This window comes from Symphalangus syndactylus, chromosome 11 (assembly GCF_028878055.3).
Source record: "Symphalangus syndactylus isolate Jambi chromosome 11, NHGRI_mSymSyn1-v2.1_pri, whole genome shotgun sequence".
Classification (NCBI taxonomy): Eukaryota; Metazoa; Chordata; class Mammalia; order Primates; family Hylobatidae; genus Symphalangus; species Symphalangus syndactylus.
In genome coordinates this window covers 135,324,036-135,348,091 of record NC_072433.2, presented here as the reverse complement: position 1 = coordinate 135,348,091, position 24,056 = coordinate 135,324,036, and the positions used below count along the sequence as shown (strand labels likewise).

At 55.2% G+C, this 24,056-nt stretch overlaps 1 protein-coding gene across 4 annotated transcripts in view; it reads right to left on the bottom strand.

The window, feature by feature from the left end:
* Positions 1-230: 230 nt before the first annotated feature.
* SPIRE2 (spire type actin nucleation factor 2) overlaps positions 231-24,056 on the bottom strand; it is a 43,491-nt gene continuing 19,665 nt past the window's right edge. The window contains exons 3-15 of one of the 4 annotated variants that reach the window (XM_055232901.2): positions 22,093-22,449; positions 18,878-18,958; positions 18,593-18,757; positions 17,505-17,591; positions 16,982-17,105; positions 14,734-14,903; positions 13,889-14,078; positions 12,453-12,565; positions 7,937-8,071; positions 7,688-7,755; positions 3,452-3,479; positions 1,870-1,985; positions 231-1,501 (exon numbers count right to left, since the gene is read on the bottom strand). In XM_055232901.2, the coding sequence (XP_055088876.1) occupies positions 1,279-1,501; positions 1,870-1,985; positions 3,452-3,479; positions 7,688-7,755; positions 7,937-8,071; positions 12,453-12,565; positions 13,889-14,078; positions 14,734-14,903; positions 16,982-17,105; positions 17,505-17,591; positions 18,593-18,757; positions 18,878-18,958; positions 22,093-22,449 (1,857 nt within the window). In that variant the 3' untranslated portion in view covers positions 231-1,278. Of the gene's footprint in view, positions 1,502-1,869; positions 1,986-3,451; positions 3,480-7,687; positions 7,756-7,936; positions 8,072-12,452; positions 12,566-13,888; positions 14,079-14,733; positions 14,904-16,981; positions 17,106-17,504; positions 17,592-18,592; positions 18,758-18,877; positions 18,959-22,092; positions 22,482-24,056 lie in introns of those variants that run through there. The other 3 variants (XM_063613059.1, XM_055232900.2, XM_055232904.2) reach the window with 3 other exon arrangements.

Sequence of the window (24,056 nt, the reverse complement as noted above, 5' to 3'; positions counted from 1 at the left end):
CATGCAGCCCTGACCGAGGTGGCCAGGACCACGAAGCTAGTAGAGGCAGCCAGGGCTGCATGGACAGAGCAGGCCTGGAGCCCTTGCCTGGTGGGCACCTGACTGTGCTAAGTAAGGGAGGCCGTTCCTCGTCCTGGAGGGCAAGTGGCCCCTCAAGCCCACCTTCAACCTTGGGAGAACGTGGCATGCAGCATGCTGGGTGAATCCTCAGCGCACATCCCAGACAGAAGTCTGTGAGACCTCCTTTATTAGGCCGAGAGTGGCCATGTGCACAGATCAGCAGAGCTGCTCCTCCCTGGACTGGGACTGCCCAGCATCTGCAGGGGCCTCTGGGCCAGGGCGAGTGAGGACAGCACCAGAATGTGGTAGGGCTAAGAGAGGGAGCACACATGTGGTTTGGACCCCAGGGAACGGGAAAGAGCAGGGAGCAGCTTGGCACAGACCTTTTTTTTTTTTTTTTTTTTTGAGACAGAGTCTCCCTCTGTTGCCCAGGCTGGAGTGCAGTGGCATGATCTCAGCTCACTGCAACCTCCGCCTCCCGGGTTCAGGCGATTCTCCTGCCTCAGCCTCCTGCGTAGCTGGGATTACAGGCACCTGCCACTACACCTGGCTAATTTTTGCATTTTCAGTAGAGACGACATTTCATCATGTTGGCCAGGCTGGTCTCAAACTCCTGACCTCAGGTGATCCTCCCTCCTCGGCCTCCCAAAGTGCTGGGATTACAGGCGTGAGCCACAGCGCCTGGCCAGACCTTTCAAACAGAGGCGGGGGTGCCTCCCAGGAGGACCCCGCCGACTCAGACTTCCCAGATGCCTCTGCTGCCCGAGTCCCCACAAAGGGAGAGCAGAGGCAAGCAGGGCGCTCTGGTCCAGCTGGGAGCCAAGATTCCCTATCCCCACCTAGACATCCACTGGGGAGGGGAAAGTGCCGTTCTCATTCCTGGGGACACAGAAGAGAATGGGAACATGGGATGCAGTCTGTGCCAGGATCTAGAACCTTCTGCTCTGTCTCCTCAGTGAGAAAACCCACCCCGTTCCCTCCCCTTCCTCCCTAGCAAGGAATCCTGAGAAGAAACAGCCTCCCCCAGGGAGGGTTCTGAAGTGCACCTGAACCCAAATGAGCTCTGGGGCCAGGACACCGTGTATATAAATATATAGGCTGTGTGTATATATTATAAACGTATCTATATATGTATATATGTACATGCACAGCTCACAGCGTCCTAGCCTGGTACAGGGCCTGCCTGGTGCCTCCTGGAGGCCTGGCCACCTGGGGCTGTCACTTGAAATCGAGAGTCCTGGTGTTTGGGATGTAGAGGGATTGGGTCTGGCGACTGCGTCGTGGCGTAGTGTTGAGGACATCCACGCTCTTGCGGCTGGAACGTACCACATCTGCCACAAAGCCGGTGCACTCACTGCAGACGTCCTTCAGGACACAGCCGTGGGAGTAGATGTGAGGGAACACCTCCTCCACGCTCTGCCACTGTGGCCCTTGCAGAGACCTGGGGAGTGGGAGAGGACACTCAGGGAGAGGAGCCAGCCAGGGTGCCACACCCCCCTCCCTGCCTGTGCATCCCACACCCCCTCCTGGCTGCCTTTCACCCTAGGCCCCCCCGTGGCCCTCAGACAGCAAACACAGCTAGCAGTGTTCATCTCAGCAAAGCCTGTTCCCTGACCACCCAAGTCCAGTTTCCATCTCATACTGCTTAGCTTCCCAGAGTCCTACACAACGATCTGTCTCTGCCTTGGATTTCCATTTCCTTGGGGTGTCCTAGCAAACAGACAAAGCCGGCCCCCTCTACCCCAGCTCCCAAGTTCCTCTTCACGCCCGACCACCACAGTGACATCAGCAGCAAGGCAAAGAACGCACTGAAAGATGTCTCTTCTCTGGATTGGCGCAGTTTTGGCAGCTGATACCCTCTGAGGACTCTCAAAGCCCAGTGTGTAGACAGGGATGTGTCCAAACTTCTTAGACGGCATCTTCACCTGCAGCACAGAGGCAGGAGGTATGAACCAGGCACCACCACAGACACTCAGGCACACTCAGTGCTAGGGGACCTCCCTCCCATCACCACAGACACTCAGGCACACTCAGTGCTAGGGGACCTCCCTCCCCAGTCTGGGACCTGCGTGGCAGCCAGAGCTGCCTGGAGAATATTCTCTGTCCCTGTGCTCTCTAATGTCTCCTCTGTGCCTTTTGGCTGAAGACTGGCACGGGATTCCTGCTTGCCGCTCATCTGGACAGGGACTTCTTAGAGGGCAAGAACTGTCCCTTTTTATACCATATGGGACCTGCCACATTTCCTGCTCATCTGGACAGGGACTTTGTAGGGGGCAAGAACTGTCCCTCTTTATACCATACAGGACCTACCACCATGCCCTGCACATAATCAACATTTAACATGGATGAGGTGGAAGTTTTTCCATGGCCAAGTGACAGGATATAGAGTAAGAGTTAAAAATAGTGGTAGTAAGAGTACTCCTTAAGCAGAGTCTTGCTTCTGAACTGAGGCCTGACGGGTAACATATACATATATGTGTGTGTGTGTGTCTGTATATATATGTGTATATATATACGTATATATGTGTGTATATATAATATACACACATATATATATATATATTTTTTTCTTTTGAAGACACAGATCTTGCTCTGTTGCCCAGGCTGGAGTGCAAAGGCACAGCCATACTCACTGCAGCCTTGAACTTCTGGGCTCAAGAGATCCTCTCACCTCAGCCTCCCGAAGTGCAGGAACTGCAGGCATGAGCCACCATGACTGAATGGTGACATACTTTTATTTGTATTTTATCTTTTTGAGACGGAGTCTCTGTCACCCAGGCTGTAGTGCAGTGGTGCAATCATAGCTCACTGTGGCCTCCACCTCCCAGGTTCAGGTAATTCTCATGCCTCAGCCTCCTGAGTAGCTAGGATTACAGGTGTGTGCCACCATGCCCAGCTAATTTTTTTGTATTTTTAGTAGAGATGGGGTTTCACCATGTTGGTCAGGCTGGTCTCAAGTGGTCCGCCAACCTCATTGGCCTCCCAAAATGCTGGGATTACAGGTGTGAGCCACTGTGCCCAGCTGACATACTTCTAAATGTTAGGATCCCTTTACCTCTGTGCACCTGCACATAAGCACACACCGCAACTGCAATAAGGAACCCCTCCTAAAACACCCAAAAAGTTATAGAATGTAAGAAGGTAGGACGTTTAGAGGGGAAGTGAAGGGTTTTTTTGGCAAGAGGCTACTAACGTGGAATGTTTAAAAACAAAAACCTGTAAGGGTCTTTAAAAACTGCACACTATCTTGGAAAGTACAGGAATGGATTCTGCCCGAAAGGAAATGGATGAGGTGCCTGGTGAGGGCAGCATCATCCAACACATCCAATCAAAGCCAGTGGAGCCCCTCATCTACCTTGCTCAGACCCCAGAGATCCCACATGGTCCTCACCTTTATGCTACAGGAAGTGCAGACAGCTCTGGAAGGGAACAGAGGAAATGCAGCGTCAGCAGGGAGGAAGCCCACAAACAAACAGCTAAGAGTCACATCCCGGCCTCCACACGTCCAAGTTCAAACCATCCTTGCCTTCTGCTTGATGCTTGGTTACTTCAGTACTTTATTTTACTCCAAAATCTTGCTTTTCTTTATACTTACGTATCCACCCAAAATATACGTGCTCCTCGGCATTCTCTCAGGAAGGTTGGCTCCAGGAGTTTTCTCCTGCCAAGTTTTCTGTTGCCAAGCAGTAGGATATAGAGTAAGGTTTAAACATAGTGGTGGTGGGCCAGACGTGGTAGCTTACGCCTGTAATCCCAGCACTTTGGGAGGCCAAGGCAGGTGGATCACCTGAGGTCTGGAGTTCGAGGCAAGCCTGACCAACAAGGTGAAACCTTGTTTCTACTAAAAATACAAAAATTAGATGGGTGTGGTGGCAGGCACCTGTAATCCCAGCTACTTGGGGGGCTGAGACCCGGGAAGTGGAGGTTGCAGTGAGCTGAGATCATGCCACTGCACTCCAGCCTGGGGGACTGAGTGAAACTCTGTCTCAAAAAAAAACAAACAAATACTGATGGCAAAAGTCCCTCTTAAGCAGATTTTTGTTTCTGAACCAAGGCATGATGGGTCACATACTTCTGAAATGTTTAAAAACAAAAACCTACAAGGGTCTTTAAAAACTGCACGCTGTTGGCCAGGTGCGATGGCTCACGCCTGTAATCCCAGCACTTTGGGAGGCCAAGGCCAGTGGATCACGAGGTCAGGTGTTCAAGATCGACCTGGCCGAGATGGTGAAACCCCATCTCTACTAAAAATACAAAAAATTAGCCGGGCATGGTGGCGGGCGCCTGTAATCCCAGCTCCTCAGGAGGCTGAGGCAGGAGAATGGCATGAACCCAGGAGGTGGAAGTTGCAGTGAGCGGAGATTGTGCCACTGCACTGCAGCCTGGGTGAGAGAGACTCTGTCTTAAAAAAACAAACAAACAACAAAAAAAAACTTGCACACTGTCTTGGAAAGACATCTAAGATTCCTTCTAAGAAGATGTGTAGACATTGGTGTGTACCTGACACTACTCACCATAAAAGCCCCATGGAAGCCAGAGGGGCCTTAATTGAGATGCTCAGTTTTAAACAGTGATGCAATTTTGTTTTAATTCCCATATCTGATTTCAAAAATAAATACCTTCTTATAAAAAATTCAAGACCCGGTGCGGTGGCTCAAGCCTGTAATCTCAGCACTCTGGGAGACCGAGACGGGTGGATCACGAGGTAAGGAGATTGAGACCATCCTGGCTAACACGGTGAAACCCCGTCTCTACCAAAAATACAAAAAAATTAGCTGGGTGTGGTGGCGGGCACCTGTAGTTCCAGCTACTAGGGAGGCTGAGGCAGGAGAATGGCGTGAACCCGCGAGGTGGAGCTTGCAGTGAGCCAAGATTGTGCCACTGCACTCCAGCCTGGGCAACAGAGCAAGACTCCATCTCAAAAAAAAAAAAAAAAATTCAAGGCTGGGCATGGTGGCTCACCCCTGTAATCCCAGCAATTTGGGAGGCCAAGGTGGGCGATCACCTGAGGTCGGCAGTTGGAGATCAGCCTGACCAACATGGAGAAACCCCATCTCTACTAAAAATACAAAATTAGCCGGGCGTGGTGGCACATGCCTGTATTCCCAGCTACTTGAGAGACTGAGGCAGGAGAATCACTTGAACCTGGGAGGCAGAGATTGCAGTGAGCTGAGATCACGGCATTGCACTCCAGACTGGGCAACAAGAATGAAACTCTATCTCAAAAAAAAAAAAAAAAATTCAAACATGAGAGAATTAAAATGTAGACACCACATCCTCAGAAATGATCCCTGCTAGTAATGGTTTCCATCCTCAAGGCTTTTCCAAGCATATATCAACAGAAATATACGTAATTTTACAGACAAAATTAGGTGATTTTTTTTTCCCAGACAGGGTCTTGCTCTGTCACCTAGGCTGGAGTGCAGTGACACCATCATAGCTCACTGCAGCCTTGACCTCCTTGGCTCAAGTGATCCTCCCACCTCAGCCTCCCAAAGTGCTGGGATTATAGGCATGAGCTACCATACCCAGCCTTATCTTTTTTTTTTTTTTTTTGAGACAGTCTCCCTGTGTCGCCCAGTCTGGAGAGCAGTGGTGCCATCTCGGCTCACTGAACCCTCCACCTCCCAGGTTCAAGCAGTTCTCCTGCCTCACCCTACCGAGTAGCTGGGACTACAGGCGCCTGCCACCACGCACGGCTAATTTTTTGTATTTTTAGTAGAGACGGGGTTTCACCATGTTAGCCAGGATGGTCTCGATCTCCCGACCTTCTGATCTGCCAGCGTCGGCCTCCCAACATGCTGGGATCACAGGAGTGAGGCACCGCGCCCAGCCCAGCCTTACTTTTTCATTCATTCAGTCTGGGAACTCTAGCTTTTACTGGGCTGTTTGGATCACTTACAGTTCATGTGATGCTACATACAGTTGTGTTTAAGGCTGTCATTTGCTATTTGTTTTCTTTTGGACTCATTTCTTTGTTCTCCTTTTCCTACCTTTTTTTGGATTGATTACTTTTTATGGTTCCATCTTATCTCCTTTGTTGGCTTATTAGCTGTAACCGTTTTTTATTTTAGTGGTTGCTTTAGGACTTATGGTATACATCTTCAGCTTATCACAGTCTACCTTTAAATAATATTTGTATAGTGTGTATAATACCTTACTATACCTTATCATAGTGATTCACCTTATCATAGTGAACCTTAAAATAGTATACTTCTGGCCAGGCACGGTGGCTCACGCCTGTAATCCCAACACTTTGGGACGCAGAGGCGGGCAGATCCTGAGGTCAGGGGATCGAGACCATCCTGGCTAACATGGTGAACCCCCATCTCTACTAAAAATACAAAAAATTAGCTGGGTGTGGTGGCAGGTGCCTGTAGTCCCAGCTACTAGAGAGGCTGAGGCAGGAGACTGGTGGGAACTCACTCGGGAGGCGGAGCTTACAGTGAGCCAAGATCGCGCCACTGCACTCCAGCCTGGGTGACAGAGCGAGACTCCGTGTCAAAAAAAAAAAAAAAGAAAAGTATACTTCCAGTTTTCCCCTCTCCCTGACCTTCATGCTGTTGTTATCAACACTACCCATACATGTGTTACAAAACCCACAATACATTGTGATTACTTTTGTCTTGTTTTTTGCATGCCAGACATTTTATCTTGCTGAGTACTGGTTTGTTTTTGTGTTGGTTTTTAAAAAATTCTTATCCTTGAGCTTTGTTCTCAGAATCAGTTAAGAAACCTGTGAACAGTTTGATCCTTTCAGGTCTTGCTTTTATGATACTTTGGGCTACTTACTCCACACTAGTGAGGCCAGGCCTTTGTGTGCGCTCCAGTTAGTGCCCTGTGAATTATGACATTTCTGGCTGTGGCTGGTGGAAACGGATGTTACTCATCCGTGGCCCTGAGCACCGTCCCTTCAGATCTTTAGAACAAGGGAAGGTAAATTTTTTGTGTAAAGGGCCAGAGAATAAACCTTTTAGGCGTGGCTGATCGAGTAACAAATGGGTGTGGTTGTGTTCCAATAAGACTTTACTTGCAAAACAGGCCAAGGACCAGATTTGGCCCGAGGTTATAGTCTGCCAACCTCTGCTTTAGGATAAATGTTCTGCAGCCTTCAGTCATTTCCTTCAGAGAGGGGGGCCTTCTCTGAGGCTTTCTCGGCGCAGCCCTCTCCTCTAGAGTTCTGCACGGCGGACTCGAGCTGCTGTGGTCTCCCTGGATTCTCAGCTTTACCTCCTCCATTCGGGGAGTCTGGCAGCTGTGGCTCATGACCTAGAAACTCTCCAAGCAATGACTGTGTTGATGGCAGGCCTGCCCTGTTGTGTTTCCTTTTTGTTGCCTGCTGTCTTGAAAACCATTGTTTCACATCCTGTTTGTTCTTGGCTGTGGAAGATGCCTATTACCCCATCTTGGCTGAAACTGGGAGTTGCTTAGCAATTTAAATTTAATTTAATTTAAATAAAATTTAAAATTTAACTCCTCATTCATACTAACCATATTTTGTGGACTCATCAGCCATGGAACATGCTAGAACATTCCTGGAATCACAGGAAGTTCTGTGGGCGGCACTGCCCAGAGGTTTCTCGCCTCCTCCTTCCCTTGTGAACTGACAGCTAAACGGAAGGCTCACCTCTTGCAGAAGAGACAGGTGGGCGGCCACGAGAACAGCGGGAACTTGGTCCGGCAGCAGCAGCAAATCTGTCAGGAAAGATAGGTTAGAGCCCGGCTTTGCCCACAGCTCCCTGGGGTACCGCCCTGTCCTTGCTGCCCCCTCAGGGCTCCCAACCAGATCATGAGCAAACAGTCCTGGGATCTGGCCCTGTCAGCACCTGCCCGACCCAGCGGGCAAGAGCGTAGCCCCGCGTCTAGGCAGCCTCACCTTCCCCTTCTTCAGACTGCTGAAGAGCTCCTTGTTCTGCAAAAACTTTTCCATCTCGGCCTTCACCAGCACACGGCGCACGTCCATCACCTCCTCCACGGTCAGCGCCAGGCTCTCCACGGGGTGGCTGAACTCCTAGGGGCAGGGCCAGGGGCTGTGCTCACTCGGCCTCAGGCAGAAAGTCTTTCTATGCAGGAGTCTCCCCGAGCTTACTCTCCTTCCCTGAGGACCTTCACACCTCCCTGGCCTCAGCCTAAACAAGCCTGAGACCTTCTAAAACACTGTCCGTCAGCCATCTGTCCATCAGCCATCCATCCCTATGTCTTTGATGGGCCCTGCCGCCGCAGGCCAGGCCTCCCATGACCAGCGGACCCTGCCAGCCAGCCCAGCCTTCATTGGCCACGCTCCACACAAACTCCCCTCAGCCCATGTTTGTTCAAGGTGTCCCTGCCTGCAAACACACCATGGGCTGATCCACACCAGCCAGAGTCCATCTCAAATCTTCCCTCCCTGAACAACTGATGTCCTCTTTTCTGGAAGGTCCAGGACCCTCCAGCAGGCCACCTCACTCCTGGGGCTCAGCTTGCATCTGCCCATCTGCACTCAGCACACCTCCCGTGTCCTGGCCACCGATTCCTGGGGCCACATTATGTTGAGTGAGTCCCGTTTTTGCTTCCCTGTGCTTGGCATAGAACTTGACACCTGATCTCTCTAAGCGTCAGTTTTCTCTTCTGTAAAATGGGGCTGGATTTCAGCTCCATGGAGATGATTCAGTTAAAGCCCTTAAACACAGTGCCAGCGCAGTGTTCGCAGTGTTGGTCATTACTGCCAAGGCAGGTGGGCACCATCTATGAAGGTGCCACAGAGATGGAGTTGGACCATGTTTTCTGCTTTGGATTTGCAGTGGGTTATCCTGTCTAAAGCTGTGAACACATGCTACTGGCACTGGGGGAGCTGGGGCCCTTGCATTCGTTCCTCACTCTGACCTGAGGCACCCAGGGCTTTGGGCTTCTGTTGCCAATTGCCTGATAGTGCTGTTTCCATCTGAACAATTCACCTCAGATGTCACAGATGTTACGCTAACAACGTCCGTGGCCAGGAGACCTCAGGTCAGGTACAGAGAACAGCCGCCTGCTCCCCAGGTGAGGCTGTGAGGCTGTGAGCCCAGGGCAGATGGAAGGCCAGGTTCTGTGATGCTTCAGTAGCCCCCCTTCAGAAAGCACTTCTGAGACTTCAGAGCTGAAGAACCACTCACGTGACCTGTGGTCATCTTAAATGCGTCCTCTAATTCCTTAAGAAGTGGGCCTTGGCCGGGCACAGGGGCTCACACCTGTGATCCCAGCACTTTGGGAGGCCAAGGCGGGTGGATCATGAGGTCAGGAGATCGAGCCCATCCTGGCTAACACGGTGAAACCTCGTCTCTACTCAAAATACTAAAAATTAGCCGGGCGTGGTGGCGGGTACCTGTAGTCCCAGCTACTCGGGAGGCTGAGGCAGAAGAATGAAGAATGGCGTGAACCTGGGAGGCGGAGCTTGCAGTGAGCCGAGATGGCGCCACTGCACTCCAGCCTGGGCAACAGAGCCAGACTCTATCTCAAAAAAAAAAAAAAAAAAAAAAAAAAAAAAAAAAAAAAAAAAGAAGTGGACCTTAATTCCCTCCCTCCCCTTGAGAATAGGCTGGACTTAGTGACTCACTCCTAATGAGTTGAGACAATGTGGCACTTCTGGACTTGGTCATAAATACTCAGTGGCTTTCACTGTGCTCACTCTTGAACCATGTGCTCTGGGGGACGCCAGCCGCCATGCTGTGGGGATCCCCAAGCAGCCTGAGAGAGGCCTACACAGTAAGGGACTCACGCCTCCTGCTCACAGCTGGGTGAGGACGCCACTTCAAGCGGCTCCTCCAGCCCCCATTTGAGCCTTCAGTCAACATCAGGCCCCACTGCCATCCTAACTGCAGCCTCACGAAAGACCCTGAGCCACAGCCACACAGCTAAGACACTGCCGGAGTCCCAACCCTCAGAAACTGGGTGAGATAATACATGTTTGTTATTTTCAGATGCTGCATTTTGAGGTAACTTTTGATGCAGTGATATATAGCTAAACCTAGGCAAACCCTGTGTTTCAGTGGGATATGACCTAGACTAATGGGACAGGCCCTGCATTTCAGTGGGATATGACCTAGACTGACGGGACAGGCCCTGCGTTTCGGGGGGATATGACCCAGACTAACGGGACAAGCCCTGTGTTTCGGTGGAATATGACCCAGACTGATGGGACAGGCCCTGCGTTTCAGTGGGATATGACCCAGACTAATGGGACAGGCCCTGCATTTCGGGGGGATATGACCTAGACTGACGGGACAGGCCCTGCGTTTCGGGGGGATATGACCTAGACTGACGGGACAGGCCCTGCATTTCAGGGGGATATGACCCAGACTCATGGGACAGGCCCTGTGTTTCGGTGGGATATGACCCAGACTGATGGGACAGGCCCTGCGTTTCGGTGGGATATGACCTAGACTGACGGGACAGGCCCTGCATTTCAGGGGGATATGACCCAGACTCATGGGACAGGCCCTGTGTTTCGGTGGGATATGACCCAGACTGATGGGACAGGCCCTGTGTTTCAGTGGGATATGACCTAGACTGACGGGACAGGCCCTGCATTTCAGGGGGATATGACCCAGACTCATGGGACAGGCCCTGTGTTTCGGTGGGATATGACCCAGACTGATGGGACAGGCCCTGCGTTTCAGTGGGATATGACCCAGACTAATGGGACAGGCCCTGCATTTCGGGGGGATATGACCTAGACTGACGGGACAGGCCCTGTGTTTCGGGGGGATATGACCTAGACTGACGGGACAGGCCCTGCGTTTCGGGGGGATATGACCTAGACTGACGGGACAGGCCCTGCGTTTCGGGGGGATATGACCTAGACTGACGGGACAGGCCCTGCATTTCAGGGGGATATGACCCAGACTCATGGGACAGGCCCTGCGTTTCGGTGGGATATGACCTAGACTGACGGGACAGGCCCTGCATTTCAGGGGGATATGACCCAGACTCATGGGACAGGCCCTGCGTTTCGGTGGGATATGACCTAGACTGACGGGACAGGCCCTGCATTTCAGGGGGATATGACCCAGACTCATGGGACAGGCCCTGCGTTTCGGTGGGATATGACCTAGACTGACGGGACAGGCCCTGCATTTCAGGGGGATATGACCCAGACTCATGGGACAGGCCCTGTGTTTCGGTGGGATATGACCCAGACTCATGGGACAGGCCCTGTGTTTCGGTGGGATATGACCTAGACTGACGGGACAGGCCCTGCATTTTGCGGGGATATGACCTAGACTCATGGGACAGGCCCTGTGTTTCGGTGGGATATGACCCAGACTGACGGGACAGGCCCTGCGTTTCGGTGGGATATGACCTAGACTGACGGGACAGGCCCTGCGTTTCGGTGGGATATGACCTAGACTGACGGGACAGGCCCTGCGTTTCGGTGGGATATGACCCAGACTGACGGGACAGGCCCTGCGTTTCAGGGGGATATGACCTAGACTAATGGGACAAGCTCTGCGTTTCGGGGGGATATGACCCAGACTAACGGGACAAGCTCTGCGTTTCGGTGGGATATGACCCAGACTCATGGGATAGGCCCTGCGTTTCGGTGGGATATGACCTAGACTGACGGGACAGGCCCTGCGTTTCGGGGGGATATGACCCAGACTAATGGGACAAGCTCTGTGTTTCAGCAGGGGATACAAACAGTGCCTTGCATTTATATAAGGCTTATAGTTCTCAAAGCATTTTAACATCTGTTCTCATCTGAGCCTCTGGATAAAACCTCAAATAGTGACAGCAACCACATGGTTCACATCCCTCCAACACCTGCATGCTGCCACCGTGGCCCACGGCCGCACACTCCCCTTACCTCAGTTGATTAAATCCTGCACCAGAACTCAGGTCCACGTGGGCCTCAAGATGTCAGCAAAGGTGAGCTCCTCACAATTACAGGTCAGATAAGAAACCGAGGGCAGAGGGGCTGAGCAGTACCGTGGCGGCGTCACGGCCAGAGTCAAGGTCTCAACCAAGTGAACCCCCCTCACACTGACCTCCAGGCACAGGGCACGCAGGTTCACCGTCTGCCCTAACCCCACACTGAACCCTTCAATTAGGGACCAGGCTCCAGGGCCTCAGTGCAGTGCGGTTCAGCCCCAGCAGGCGGCAGCAGAGACCACGGCCCCAGGCCAGCAGCTCCGCCGCTGGTGCCAGGAAGATGTTCAGACCACGCCCCCCCGCCCACGCTCAGGCCACGCCCCCAGGCAGGTGCTCAGGCCACGCCCCCAGGCACGTGCTCAGACTACAGTCTCTAGACAGGTGCTAAGACCACGCGCCCCCCAGACAGGTGCTCAGACCCATCCCCCAGACCCGGCTGGCAGCGGGAAGCTGGGTGCAAAAACGCCCCCTGGGCCGCCCTGGACAACAATTGCACCCTCACTCACCAGCCACAGGTGTTTGGCATCAGGGGTCGTGGAGGCCTCGGGTCTGTCCCCTGAGGAGCCCCGGTTGCTGAGTAGGGGGTGGCTGGGGTCAGAGACACTCGCAGGACAGGTACCTGGGGGAGAGCAGAGGCTCCATCAGGACTGCCTGGCAGGAGCTGTGTGGTAAGGAGGACTGTGACGAGCGGATCATAGACATGGTGGAGGGCTCCAGGGGAACCAAGCAAAAGGTCAAGTGGAGAAGCGGCCGTGCAGTAGCTACACCGGCAGTTCTAGCACTTAGGAGGCCGAGGCGGGTGGAACCTTGAGCCTAGGAGTTCGAGACCACCCTGGGCAATGTAGCGAGACCCTCATCTCTATAGAAAAATATAAAAGTTAGGCAGGCATCATGGAGCACATCGGTAGTCCTAGCTACTCAGGAGGCTGAGGCGGGAGGATTGCTTGAGCCCAGGAGGTCAAGGCTGCAGTGGGCTGTGATGGCCTCTGCACTCCAGCCTGGGCAGCAGAGGAAGACCTTGTCTCAAAAAGAAAAAAAAAGCGAAGAGTGTGGCTTCCACATTGGGACGTTCATTGAGGCCTGTGTGGTATAGAGGGTCCCTGTGTCTGAGCCCCAGAACGAGCTGGCACGGGCAGTCCCACAGCACCAGTGAGGCAGACTACAGATGCGTCGGGCAGGACCCTCCTCCTATAGTCCACACCTCACACTGGAGCTGAGGGTCGACCTCCATCCCTCCACCAACTCCAAGAGGCTGAGGCACAGCTCCGGGTGAGGGAGACCTAGGTTAAGTGTGAGCTTTGGAACTGGCCTGGCCTGGACCTCTTAACATTGGGAAGGGAGCCATAAGCACCAAACGTGATTGTCCCAAGACTCTGGCCTCGCAGGCAGACAAGGAGGCCTGGCTGTGCCTGGTGGGATGTGGTGGGTGGGGTGACGAGAACCCTGAGTCGCCAGGGCTGTCTGTGAAGTTCAGCTCTCACAGTGGTAGGACCAGCCCTGCAGAGCCAGCAAGAATCGTTCTGTGCTCAGCAGCGCGAAAAGGAGTTGAAGGAATCATGGCTCAGGTTCCAGAGCCGTGTGCCAGCTCACCAGGGACACATGGCTCCCTTCTCAGAGGCCTAGAAGGGTCTATCACTCATCTAGTTAGCTATCTTTCTATATCCCAACGTTAATAATAATTATGTGTAGGTAATAGAATCATGAGAATTCTTTTTAAATATTAAAAAATATTTTCATAATAAACATGCACTACTTAAGAAGTTTTCAAGTTAAAAAAAGGGAGATGCCTGCCTGAGGTGGTGCCCTCTTGCAGGCAGGAGCTCCCTGGGTCCCTGGGAGCTGCCTGCTCAGGAAGACATGGGCTGAGGTGGAGGGATGGGTGCCCACAGGATGGATCGGGGTGGGGGCGAAGGGGGGTACGGGGGTGAGAAGCAGCACTTGCCCTGGTCTCGGGAGCCAGGCCTCCACGCATGGGCGCTGCCAGCTCGGGGCCGTGGTGGCTCCATCCCTCCTGGGGGCTGGGTGGCCGACTGCATGCCAGAGGCCACCTCACTTCGGAGCTGGGCCAGGTCGTGCTCTGAGAAGGAGCGGTCCCGTTTCAGCGTCACCTCCCCACATGGAGACTCTTCTTCCTATGGACACACCAGATGCGGCCCTGCCCTGACAATGCCCACCAGTGCCTCCTGCCCATGCCTGGACTGAAGCAAAGGACCCAGGGGTGCCGCTGGGTCTGCTGCGACGTGGGGCAGCCTCCACCCACTTCCCAGCCTGCCTGCCTCTGGACAGTTCATGGCAAGTGCCCGAGTAACCAAGCCCTTCCCAAGCCCTTCCAGAAAAGGACAGGTCTAGGGTCAGATGGAGGCAGAGCCTTCTGGGATGGCCCCCAACAAGGCCATCGCCAGCCCTTCCTGTGAAGAGAGGAGCGTCCCATTCACAAGGCAGCCAGGGTGAGCAGGGAGCCTTGCTGGGTCCACCTTGTCACATCAACTAGCGGGGGGCTGTTTCCGGGGCTTGGGACAGCGAGGCACTTCCGCTGTCAGCCTTCCATCATCTGTGGGAGAAGGCAGCCCAGGCCCTCTCCCAGTCACCCTTCTGAGCGGCCAAGATGGCAGGGTCCCCGAGCCCCACAGGCCTCCTCCTACAGCAGGACATCAGTTTCAAGGGAGGGCCTCTGGACAGGAGACACTGCAATCGCTGCTGCCCCCGGCTCAGCTTAGCCCTTCACACTTCCTTGGCCTCCACCCTCCCATTCCTGGTCTCTTTTCAGGAATCCCCATGGGTCCTCACCTCAGACGTGTTCATCTCTTCCATTTCGGCCAAGGTGGGTGCCTTGAGCAGCACGCGGGGCCGCGGGCGCTGGGCGCTGCCCCCAGCATCTGTGACTGACAGGTTGATGCAGGACGTGGACTTGGCATCTCCAGAGCAGGCGTTGAGGATGCAGGGCAGAGAGCCAAACCCTGGGGAGATGGGAGCCGAGGCAGGACGGGCCAGTGAACGGGGAGACAGTAGGCAGGAGCTGACAGCTTTGTGTGCACCAGCTGTCTTAATTCCCTGACTTTGCAGAAGGGGAAACTGAGGGCTAGCCAGCCATTTTAAAAAAATGAGGAACTAGGCTGGGCACGGTGGCTCACGCCTGTAATCCCAGCACTTTGGGAGGCCGAGGTGGGCAGACCACCTGAGGTCGAGAGTTTGAGACCAGCCTGACCAACATGGAGAAACCCCATCTCTACTAAAAATACAAAATTAGCTGGGCACGGTAGTGCATGCCTGTAATCCCAGCTACCCAGGAGGCTGAGGCAGGAGAACCGTTTGAACCCGGGAGGCAGAGGTTGCAGTGAGCTATAATGGTGCCACTGCATTCCAGCCTGGGCAACAGAGCAAAACTTCGTCTCAAAAAAAAAAAAAAAGGGAAAAGAAAAGAAAAACACTTAAAAATTTTGCTTTTATTTTATTTTTCTTCTAAATGCTGAAATAATGTCATACTATTGTAAACTATGTAGAGTGGCAAATACAGGCCAAGAGCAGGATAATACGGTATAAGATCATGTTAGGCAGGCCGTGGGGGCTCACACCTATAACCCCAGCACTTCGGGAAGCTGAGGCAGAAGGATCACTTGAGCCCACAAGTTCAACACCAGCCTGGGCAACAGAGTGAGACCCTGCCTCTACAACAAACACAAAAATTAGCCGGGCGTGGTGGTGCATGCCTGTCATCACAACTACTCGAGAGGCTGAGGTGGGAGGATTGCTTGAGCCTGAGAGGTTGAGGCTGCAGTGAGCTATAATGGTGCCACTGCACTCCAGCCGGGGTGACAGAGCGAGACCCGGTCTCAAAAAAAAAAAAGACATAGGAAATTCCAATGGCCTCGTAAAGGTTTTAATGAGAGGCATAAAAAGTGATTTTTCTTTTCTTTTTTTTTTTTTTTTGAGACAGAGTCTCGCTCTGTCACCCAGGCTGGAGTGCAGTGGTGCAATCTCGGCTCACTGCAAGCTCCGCCTCCCGGGTTCACGCCATTCTCCTGCCTCAGCCTCTCCGAGTAGCTGGGACTACAGGCGCCCGCCACCACACCTGGCTAATTTTTTGTATTTTTAGTAGAGACGGGATTTCACCGTGGTCTCGATCTCCTGACCTCGTGATCCGCCCGCCTTGGCCTCCCAAAGTGCTGGGATTACAAGCGTGAGCCACTGCGCCCGGCTTCAAAAACTGATTTTTTTTTTTTTCTTGAAACTAGGTCTCACTCTGTCACTCAGTCTAGAGTCTAGAGGACAGTGGTGCAATCATGGCTAACTGCAACATCAACCTCTCACGCTCAAGCAATCCTCCCACCTCAGCCCCTGGAGCACCTAGGATTACAGCCATGTGCCACCACACCTGGCTAATTTTTCTTTGAAATTTTTGTCAGAGATGAGGTCTCACTATATTGCCCAGGCTGGTCCTGAACTCCTGGGCTCAAGTGATCCTCTCGCCTCAGCCTCCCAAACTGCTGGGATTAAAAGGCATGAGCTACTGAGCCCAGCCTCAAAATTTTTAATTTTTGGCCAGGTGCAGTGGTTCACACCTGTAATGCCAGCATTTTGGGAGGCCTTGGCGGGCAGATCACTTGAGCCCAGGAGTTTGTGTCCAGCCTGGCCAATATGGTGAAACCCCATCTCTACTAAAACTACAAAAAAAAAAATTAGCTGGGCGTGGTGGCAGGTGCCTGTAGTCCCAGCTACCCAGGAGGCTGAGGCAGGAGAATCGCTTGAACCCCGGGGGGCGGAGGTTGTAGTGAGCCAAGGTCACTCCACTGCACTCCAGCCTGGGTGGCAGAGCGAGACTCCATCTCAAACAAATATATATTATTTTAATTTAAATTTTTTATCCCCAAGTAATCTGTTTCAAAAGCCTGTGTGCCTCAAAAATTAAGATGTTCTGTGCCTTCCATGGGTTCAGGCGCCCTCAGGGAGACACCACCTTCCAACATGCAACCTGACCAGGGGGATGGGGGACCCCAGCCGGGGGCACAGGGCTCTCTTCCACCATCCCCTCGCTCACCGCGGGCAGCCCAGCCCTCGCCCCGCACCGGGCGCAGCCTCCGCTCCTGCTTGATCTCCTCCAGGATCTTCTCGTGCAGAGACCTTTGCTTCGGTGGCAACGGGCGCAGCCGCCTCTCGGAGACCTGCGGTGGGGAAGCGAGACCTGCGGCGGGGAAGCGGGACCTGCGGCGGGGAAGCGGGACCTGCGGCGGGGAAGCGGGACCTGCGGCGGGGAAGTGGCCATGACACGGGCCCACTCTGGAGTTGGAAGAGCTGGCCAGGCCCACCCGGAGGGAGTGCCGCTCCCAGGGGGCTCTGGGCTCCACATGCACCTGGGGTGGGGTGGGCATGGCTCACATGGCCCCTTCCCAGAAAAAGGGCCCAGGGCCACAGAGCCCCCGGCTGGCACACAGGCAAGAGGAAGCCAGCCCGCCTCACCCGTGATGCAGACGCACTGGGACACCTCCCAGGCTGGCCACAGGACAGCACCAGGCCCCGGGCGGCCCCTGAGGAGGAGGAGGAGGAGGAGGCCGGGGCGGCACCTGCTTCAGTGGAGGCCGTGAGCGGATAAAGTCCAGGATGAGCTCGTGAGCGTCCTTCTTCACCCGGGGCGGGATGTCCCCATCCACCTGCGAGGAGGACGGCTGATCTGAGGCCCCGCAGGGACCATCCGCTAGTGCAGGGCGACTGGGAGAGGCTCGCTCAGCCCAAGGACAGCCTGATCTTCACACCTACCCACCCTCCCACTCTCTGCTCACAGGGACCCAGCTGCTTCCCTAGTAAATGCACAGCAGATTCACAGGCCATGTTCTGGGCGGCCACAGCATCCATGGTCTGACGCGTCCCCACCCGGGTGCCCCAGCTTCCAGCACCTGGGACTCATCTGGAGGTGGGGTGGGGTGGCACACGCCTCACAGGGGCATCATAAGAACCATGCTGGCACGTCCTAAGGGCTCCATGAGTTTTGTTAAAGCAAAAATATCCTACAGCCAGGCCAGGCAGGTGGCTCACACCTGTAATCCCAGCACTTTGGGAGGCCGAGGTGGGCAGATCACAAGGTCAGGAGATCGAGACCATCCTGGCTAACACAGTGAAACCATGTCTCTACTAAAAACACAAAAAATTTGCCAGGCGTGGTGGTGGGCGCCTGTAGTCCCAGCTACTTGGGAAGCTAAGGCAGGAGAATCGCTTGAACCCAGGAGGCGGAGGCTGCAGTGAGCCAAGATCACGCCATTGCCCTCCAGCCTGGGCGACAGAGCAAGACTCCATCTCAAAAAAGAAAAAAGGAAAAAAAAATCCTACAGCCTTGGCTCTTGTGGCCTCCAGGGGCCATTCCTGGTCTTCCAGAACTTTCCGCACTTCCTTTCCCTGCCTGGTCACTGTCCCTGAAGTGATATCGAGCTGTGGGAATTGGGACCACATCTCCCTAATCTATATTCTATAACCCAGTACCCAGCACAGAGAGCAGGGACCCTGGGCCACTCTCCGGGGTGGGCTGCCCAACAGCCAAGCTGCCCCTCTGCGTCCACCCCACCCACCATGACCTCTGCATCGAGGCTGCATCTCTGCGTCCGCCCCGCCCACCATGACCTCTGCATCCAGCCTGCGTCTCTGCATCCGCGCCGCTCACCATGACCTTGCGCAGCTTGTAGTTCCGGGCCCGGATGTCCTGCATCAGCATCTCGAAGGGCGTGAGCTGGAACTCGGTGGGGAGGGGGTTGAACTCCTGCTCCTGCACCTTCTTCAGCTTCACTCCATGGCGGAGCTCCCGCATGAGCTGAACCCACAGTCGGGCCTGGGCCCCGGGGGAAGAGAACAGCTCTCAGCCCCAGGTGAAGCTCCACGGCCCCCCAGGCAGAGACCCTCCGCAGGCTGGGCTGCGTCACTGGCCCGGTCAGGTGGGAGCGAGTCTTACCCAGTCTGTGTGACCCAGGCTGTCCAGCTCTGCCCGGGGCGTCTCCACCTGCGGCTCGTCCTCCCGAAGCTTCTGCAGCATCTGTGACCACACACGCTCATTAGTCCAGGGGAGGTACGAGAATGGCAGATGCAAGACGGGCCCGTCCGTCAGGGACACGACCACGTCACGGGGGCTCCACTCAAGCAGCCGGAAAAGAGACGAGTGGGCATTTTGGCCCAGGCTTTAGGACTCGAAAAGATACCTGGGGAAACCAAGCCATCACCACAGGTGGCGGACACAGGTGTGGAGGCTCCACTCTCAGTTCACACAGCACTTCCCCAGGTGGGCCATGCACCCTACCACCCCCCTGAGCCCCTGCAGCTGCTCGAGGTCCCAGCCGGGCCTTTACGCTGAGCTGCTTCTCTGAGTAGCGTCTGGGGCTTGGCGCAGCATGGCACAGGCCAGTCTTTGTGTGTGGCTTGAGTGAATGGATACATGGTGGACAGGTGGATGGGAGGGTGGATGAGCAGCTGCCCAGCAAGTCCACGGAAACAGACATGGGTATGTACTTTGTGAACTGGGGAAGGTGCCAACACTGTGGTGAGGGCCTGTTTGGGAAGCGCTCTGTGCTGAGAACTTGGGAAGAAGGTGTGGCACCTGCTGCCTCCGTCACGCACGATCTCAGTGGCATGGTGCCTCTGCTCTCAAGAAGTTCCAACCCTAGAGAAGCACCTGCCCTTTGGCGCAGCCTCCACAACCAAGGCAGAACCAGTCACCCTGGCTTCGGCCCCAGGTACCCGTCACACTGCTTTGGGACACTCCCTGGGCACCGTGAGGTGTGTGTCTGCCCACAGGCCTCAGGGCACAGGGCAAAGGGCACAGAGGGTGGCACTCCTGTCCTTCCGGGAGCACCTGTACCTATTCCTGAACAGGCCGCTCCTGGCCAAAATGCCAACAGACACAGATGCCCCATGGAGAGACCCTTCTCTCAGTCAGTCCCACCACCAATTCCCTAAACTTCACCTTGGTAGACATAGCCACCCCATGGAGAGTCCCTTCTCTCACTCGTTCCCACTACCAATTCCCCAAACTTCGCCTCGGTCAACTGCCTGCATACAGAACCATTTCCTCCTAAAGAAAGAGCTTCCTGGCCGGGCATAGTGGCTCATAGCTGTAACCCCAGCACTCTGGGAGGCCGAAATGGGAGGATCACTTGAGCCCAAAAGTTTGAGACCAGCCTGGGCAACACAGTAACACTCTGTCTCTAAGAAAAGAATAAAAGAGGTTTCATTGGGTAAGAAACTGATCTCAGCAGCAGAAAACAGCCTGATCAGAGACACAACAGCATGAGGACCATCTGCTAATTGTGGGGAACGTTAGAAGCATGTCCCAGGGGGCCAAGGGGGGGCTGAGTGGGAGGATGGGCCATGGGATCTGGGGGGTGGGGGGAGGGCAGGAGATTGGCCATGGGATCCGGGGGGTGGGGGGAGGGCAGGAGATTGGCCATGGGATCCAGAGGGTGAGAGGGAGGATGGAAGATGGGCCATGGGATCCGGGAGCTGAGAGGGAGGATGGAAGATGGATCATGGGATCCGGGGGGTGAGGGAGGATAGAAGATGGGCCATGGGATCTGGGGGGTGGGGGGAGAGCTGTCCAACCTCGGCACATGCTTGGGCTGCAGATGAGGCCAAGCAGCTCAGGCTGCCCCCCGGGTGTCTAAACCACCTGCTAAGGCTTAGAGGGTCAGGGAAGCTGGCCAGGAACCTTTCTCGGTTAGAGGACAGGAGAAACACAGCACCATAAAGGGTCAGGGAGGAATGACGAACCAGCACCAGTTAACTTCGAAAACACCTTCTGCCACTGAGGCAAGAGAGAATCCCCTGCCTCTCCAAGGCCTGGAGTTCGTTCTCCTCCATGAGATGCTGATGGGATAAAAGGCAGAGCCCACATGTGCAGAGACCCCACGACACAGAAACACATCAGCTCCCTTGGGGCAGCAGCCGTGCCCGGGGAGAGGCTGAGAGAGTCAGAGAGGGATGGTTGCTCCTAACTCTGAGTCCATGGAGAGGTAGGAGGCCCAGGGGAGAGCTCTGGCTTGGGAGCCACGTCAGAGCCTAGCACGGCCCGACTCTTGCTTTGTGGCTTCGGGAAAGGGTCCCAGCCTTAGGGCCTGCACTTACTTGCTCATCTGTCAAATGGCCCCTCCGCCTGTAAGGGGCAGGAGAATGAGGCTGGGTTGTCACAGGCCCAGCAAGTGGGTTTTCTCACTGAACGGCCCGTCCCCACCCAAAGCTCCAAGCAAGTCGCAGAGTCTTTCTGTGGTTCCTGAGTATAGAGGGGGCCATCTTTGGCATCGTATTTCAGAAGGAACCAGGGCCTGGAGAGGCTGGTGGGAAGGCAGGAGGAAGCGCGCTCTCTTGCAGATGTACAAGTGGAGGAAGAGAGAATGACGGGTGCCAGGAGAAGATAACAACTTAGAGGCAACATGAGAGAGCAGTTGCGGAAGAGGCTGAGCCCATCACTTAACTCTCTGATAAGAAGTAAGTGTGAGGCCAGGCATGGTGGCTCATGCCTATAATCCCAGCACTTTGGGAGGCCGACGTAGACGGATCACCTGAGGTCAGGAGTTCAAGACCAGCTTGGCCAACATGGTGAAACCCCATCTCTACTACCAAGCATTGTGGTGGGCGCCTGTAATCCCAGCTACTTGGGAGGCTGCGGCAGAATTGCTTGAACCTGGGAGGGGGAGGTTGCAGTGAGCCAAGATCGAGCCACTGCCCCTCCAGCCTGGGTGAAAGAGTGAGACACTGTCTCAAAAAAAAAAAAAGAACAAGAAAGCGTGAGGGTTAAGTGGGAATACATAACTCCAGCGGCAGTCGCAGTGACAACCTGACTTTCTCTCCACAAAGAGACTGTCCTTGCCAGTCCCCTTCTACAGGGAGGCACCTCCTGACCTCCCGGACCCTCCACGGTCGCCCCCGCCCACCGCTCCCCTCCTTGGCCTCCCAGACCCTCCACCGTCGCCCCCGCCCACCGCTCACCTCCTTGGCCTCCGGGACACCCCACGGTCGCCGCCACCCACCGCTCCCCTCCCTGGCCTCCGGGACACCCCACGGTCGCCGCCACCCACCGCTCCCCTCCTTGGCCTCCCAGACCCTCCACGGTCGCCCGCACCCACCGCTCACCTCCTTGGCCTCCCGGACCCTCCACGGTCGCCCGCACGCACCGCTCACCTCCTTGGCCTCCCGGACCCTGGCCAGGAAGGCCCGCAGCTCCAGCGTCTCCACGAAGAGGGCGCGGCACACGGCCTGGTAATGCGCCTGTGCGCCCCGGGGGTCGGTCAGCCGCGCCGCGCACAGCCGCATGGCCTGGGCGAAGGTGCGCACGCTGCGGGGGACGCCCTCGGCCTCCTCCTCCTCCTCGGGACCCCCGTAGCCCTCATCGGCAGCACCGCAGCCGCTGTCCTCGCTGTCGTTGTTGGCCATGAGGTCGATGAGCCGCTCCAGCTGTGGGCTGAGTTCGCGCTCCTCGCTCTCGTCCAGCCCCCAGTCCAGCGCGCGGTAGATGGCGAAGCCGAGGGACTGCACGGTCTGCGGGACAGGGGCGCGGTCACCAGGCGGTACTGCAGGGGGGTGGGGGGGGGAGGCGGGGAGGGGAGAAGGTGGCTGGTGGGTGCAGAGGGCCCAGCACCCGGCCAGGGAGACAGCAGCTGTCGGTCCAGAGAAGACCAAGGCACGAGCAAGACATGGACTGGATGAAAACGATGTTCCCGGCCGGGCGCAGTGGCTCACGCCTGTGATCCCAGCACTGTGGGAGTCCGAGGCGGGCGGATCACGAGGTCAGGAGTTCAAGACCAGCCTGACCAACATGTTGAAACCCTGTCTCGACTAAAAATACAAAAATTAGCCGGGCATGGTGGTGCATGCCTGAAATCCCAGCTACTTGGGAGGCCGAGGCAGGAGAATCGCTTGAACCTGGGAGGTGGAGGTTGCAGTGAACCGAGATCGGGCCTCTGCACTCCAGCCTGGGCGACACAGCAAGACTCTGTCTCAAAAAAAAAAAAAAAAAAGTTTTTTTAAAAGCACGTTAAAAATCAGTGAAGTTTCACAGTAGCAACCTCTTAACTCAGCATTTCTCGATTTTACTTGACAGGGAACCTGATTTTCATAATCTACCACAAAGGGCACCAGCGGTTCTGTGGAGTGATCTGGGGGGTGCCGACATGCCCACCCTAGTCACCATCATCTGGACCAACTTCCAGGCCACAGGCCCAGGTGGCCCCCAGGGGGTCAGGTCTGCTGGGACAGGGAGGCAGAGGCAGCACAGCCAGACACAGGAGGTCGATGACCATTACAAGGACACTCTCAGGTGCACAGCGCTGTGTTCCACGTCTTAAAGCGTTCTCATAGTTTCCCTTTACGACAAGGAAAGAAAGATCCACACACACAAACATGACGACAGCACTCCTTATGTCAGATGCTGTGCCGGGCCCTGCACATCACGTACCAACCTCACCTCGAGCCACACTGACGTGGGGACAGGGACGGAGGCATAGAGAGGTCGGTCCCATTGACCACAGTCTCGACTGGCCAACCTGGATCAGGACGGGCAGCTGCTCATGGCCCCTCTCAGCTCTGTGCCACACTGCCAGGGTGGGGGGCCATGGTGTGGCAATGGAGCCACGCCTCCCCCAGGCACTGTCCACTTCCTGGGGCCGCTTTGCCTCACTGGCCCTGCAGGGGGGCCCTTTGGCCTCTCATTTCCTGTGTTCGCTCCCCCCACCCACCGCTGGGAGCCCAGGAAACCTGAGCCTGAGGTGGGCAGAACAAGAACAGGTGAGTCAGGCCAGGGACAAGGCCCAAGAACACAGTTCATCTGTCCTGCAGAAACGCTGCAGAAGGTCCTGGAACCTGCCTGGTCTGTCCTGCAGAAACGCTGCAGAAGGCCCTGGAACCTGCCTGGTCTGTCCTGCAGAAACGCTGCAGAAGGTCCTGGAACCTGCCTCGTCTATCCTGCAGAAACACTGCAGAAGGTCCTGGAACCTGCCTCGTCTATCCTGCAGAAACACTGCAGAAGGCCCTGGAACCTGCCTGGTCTGTCCTGCAGAAACGCTGCAGAAGGCCCTGAAACCTGCCTCGTCTGTCCTGCAGAAACACTGCAGACGGTCCTGGAACCTGCCTCGTCTGTCCTGCAGAAA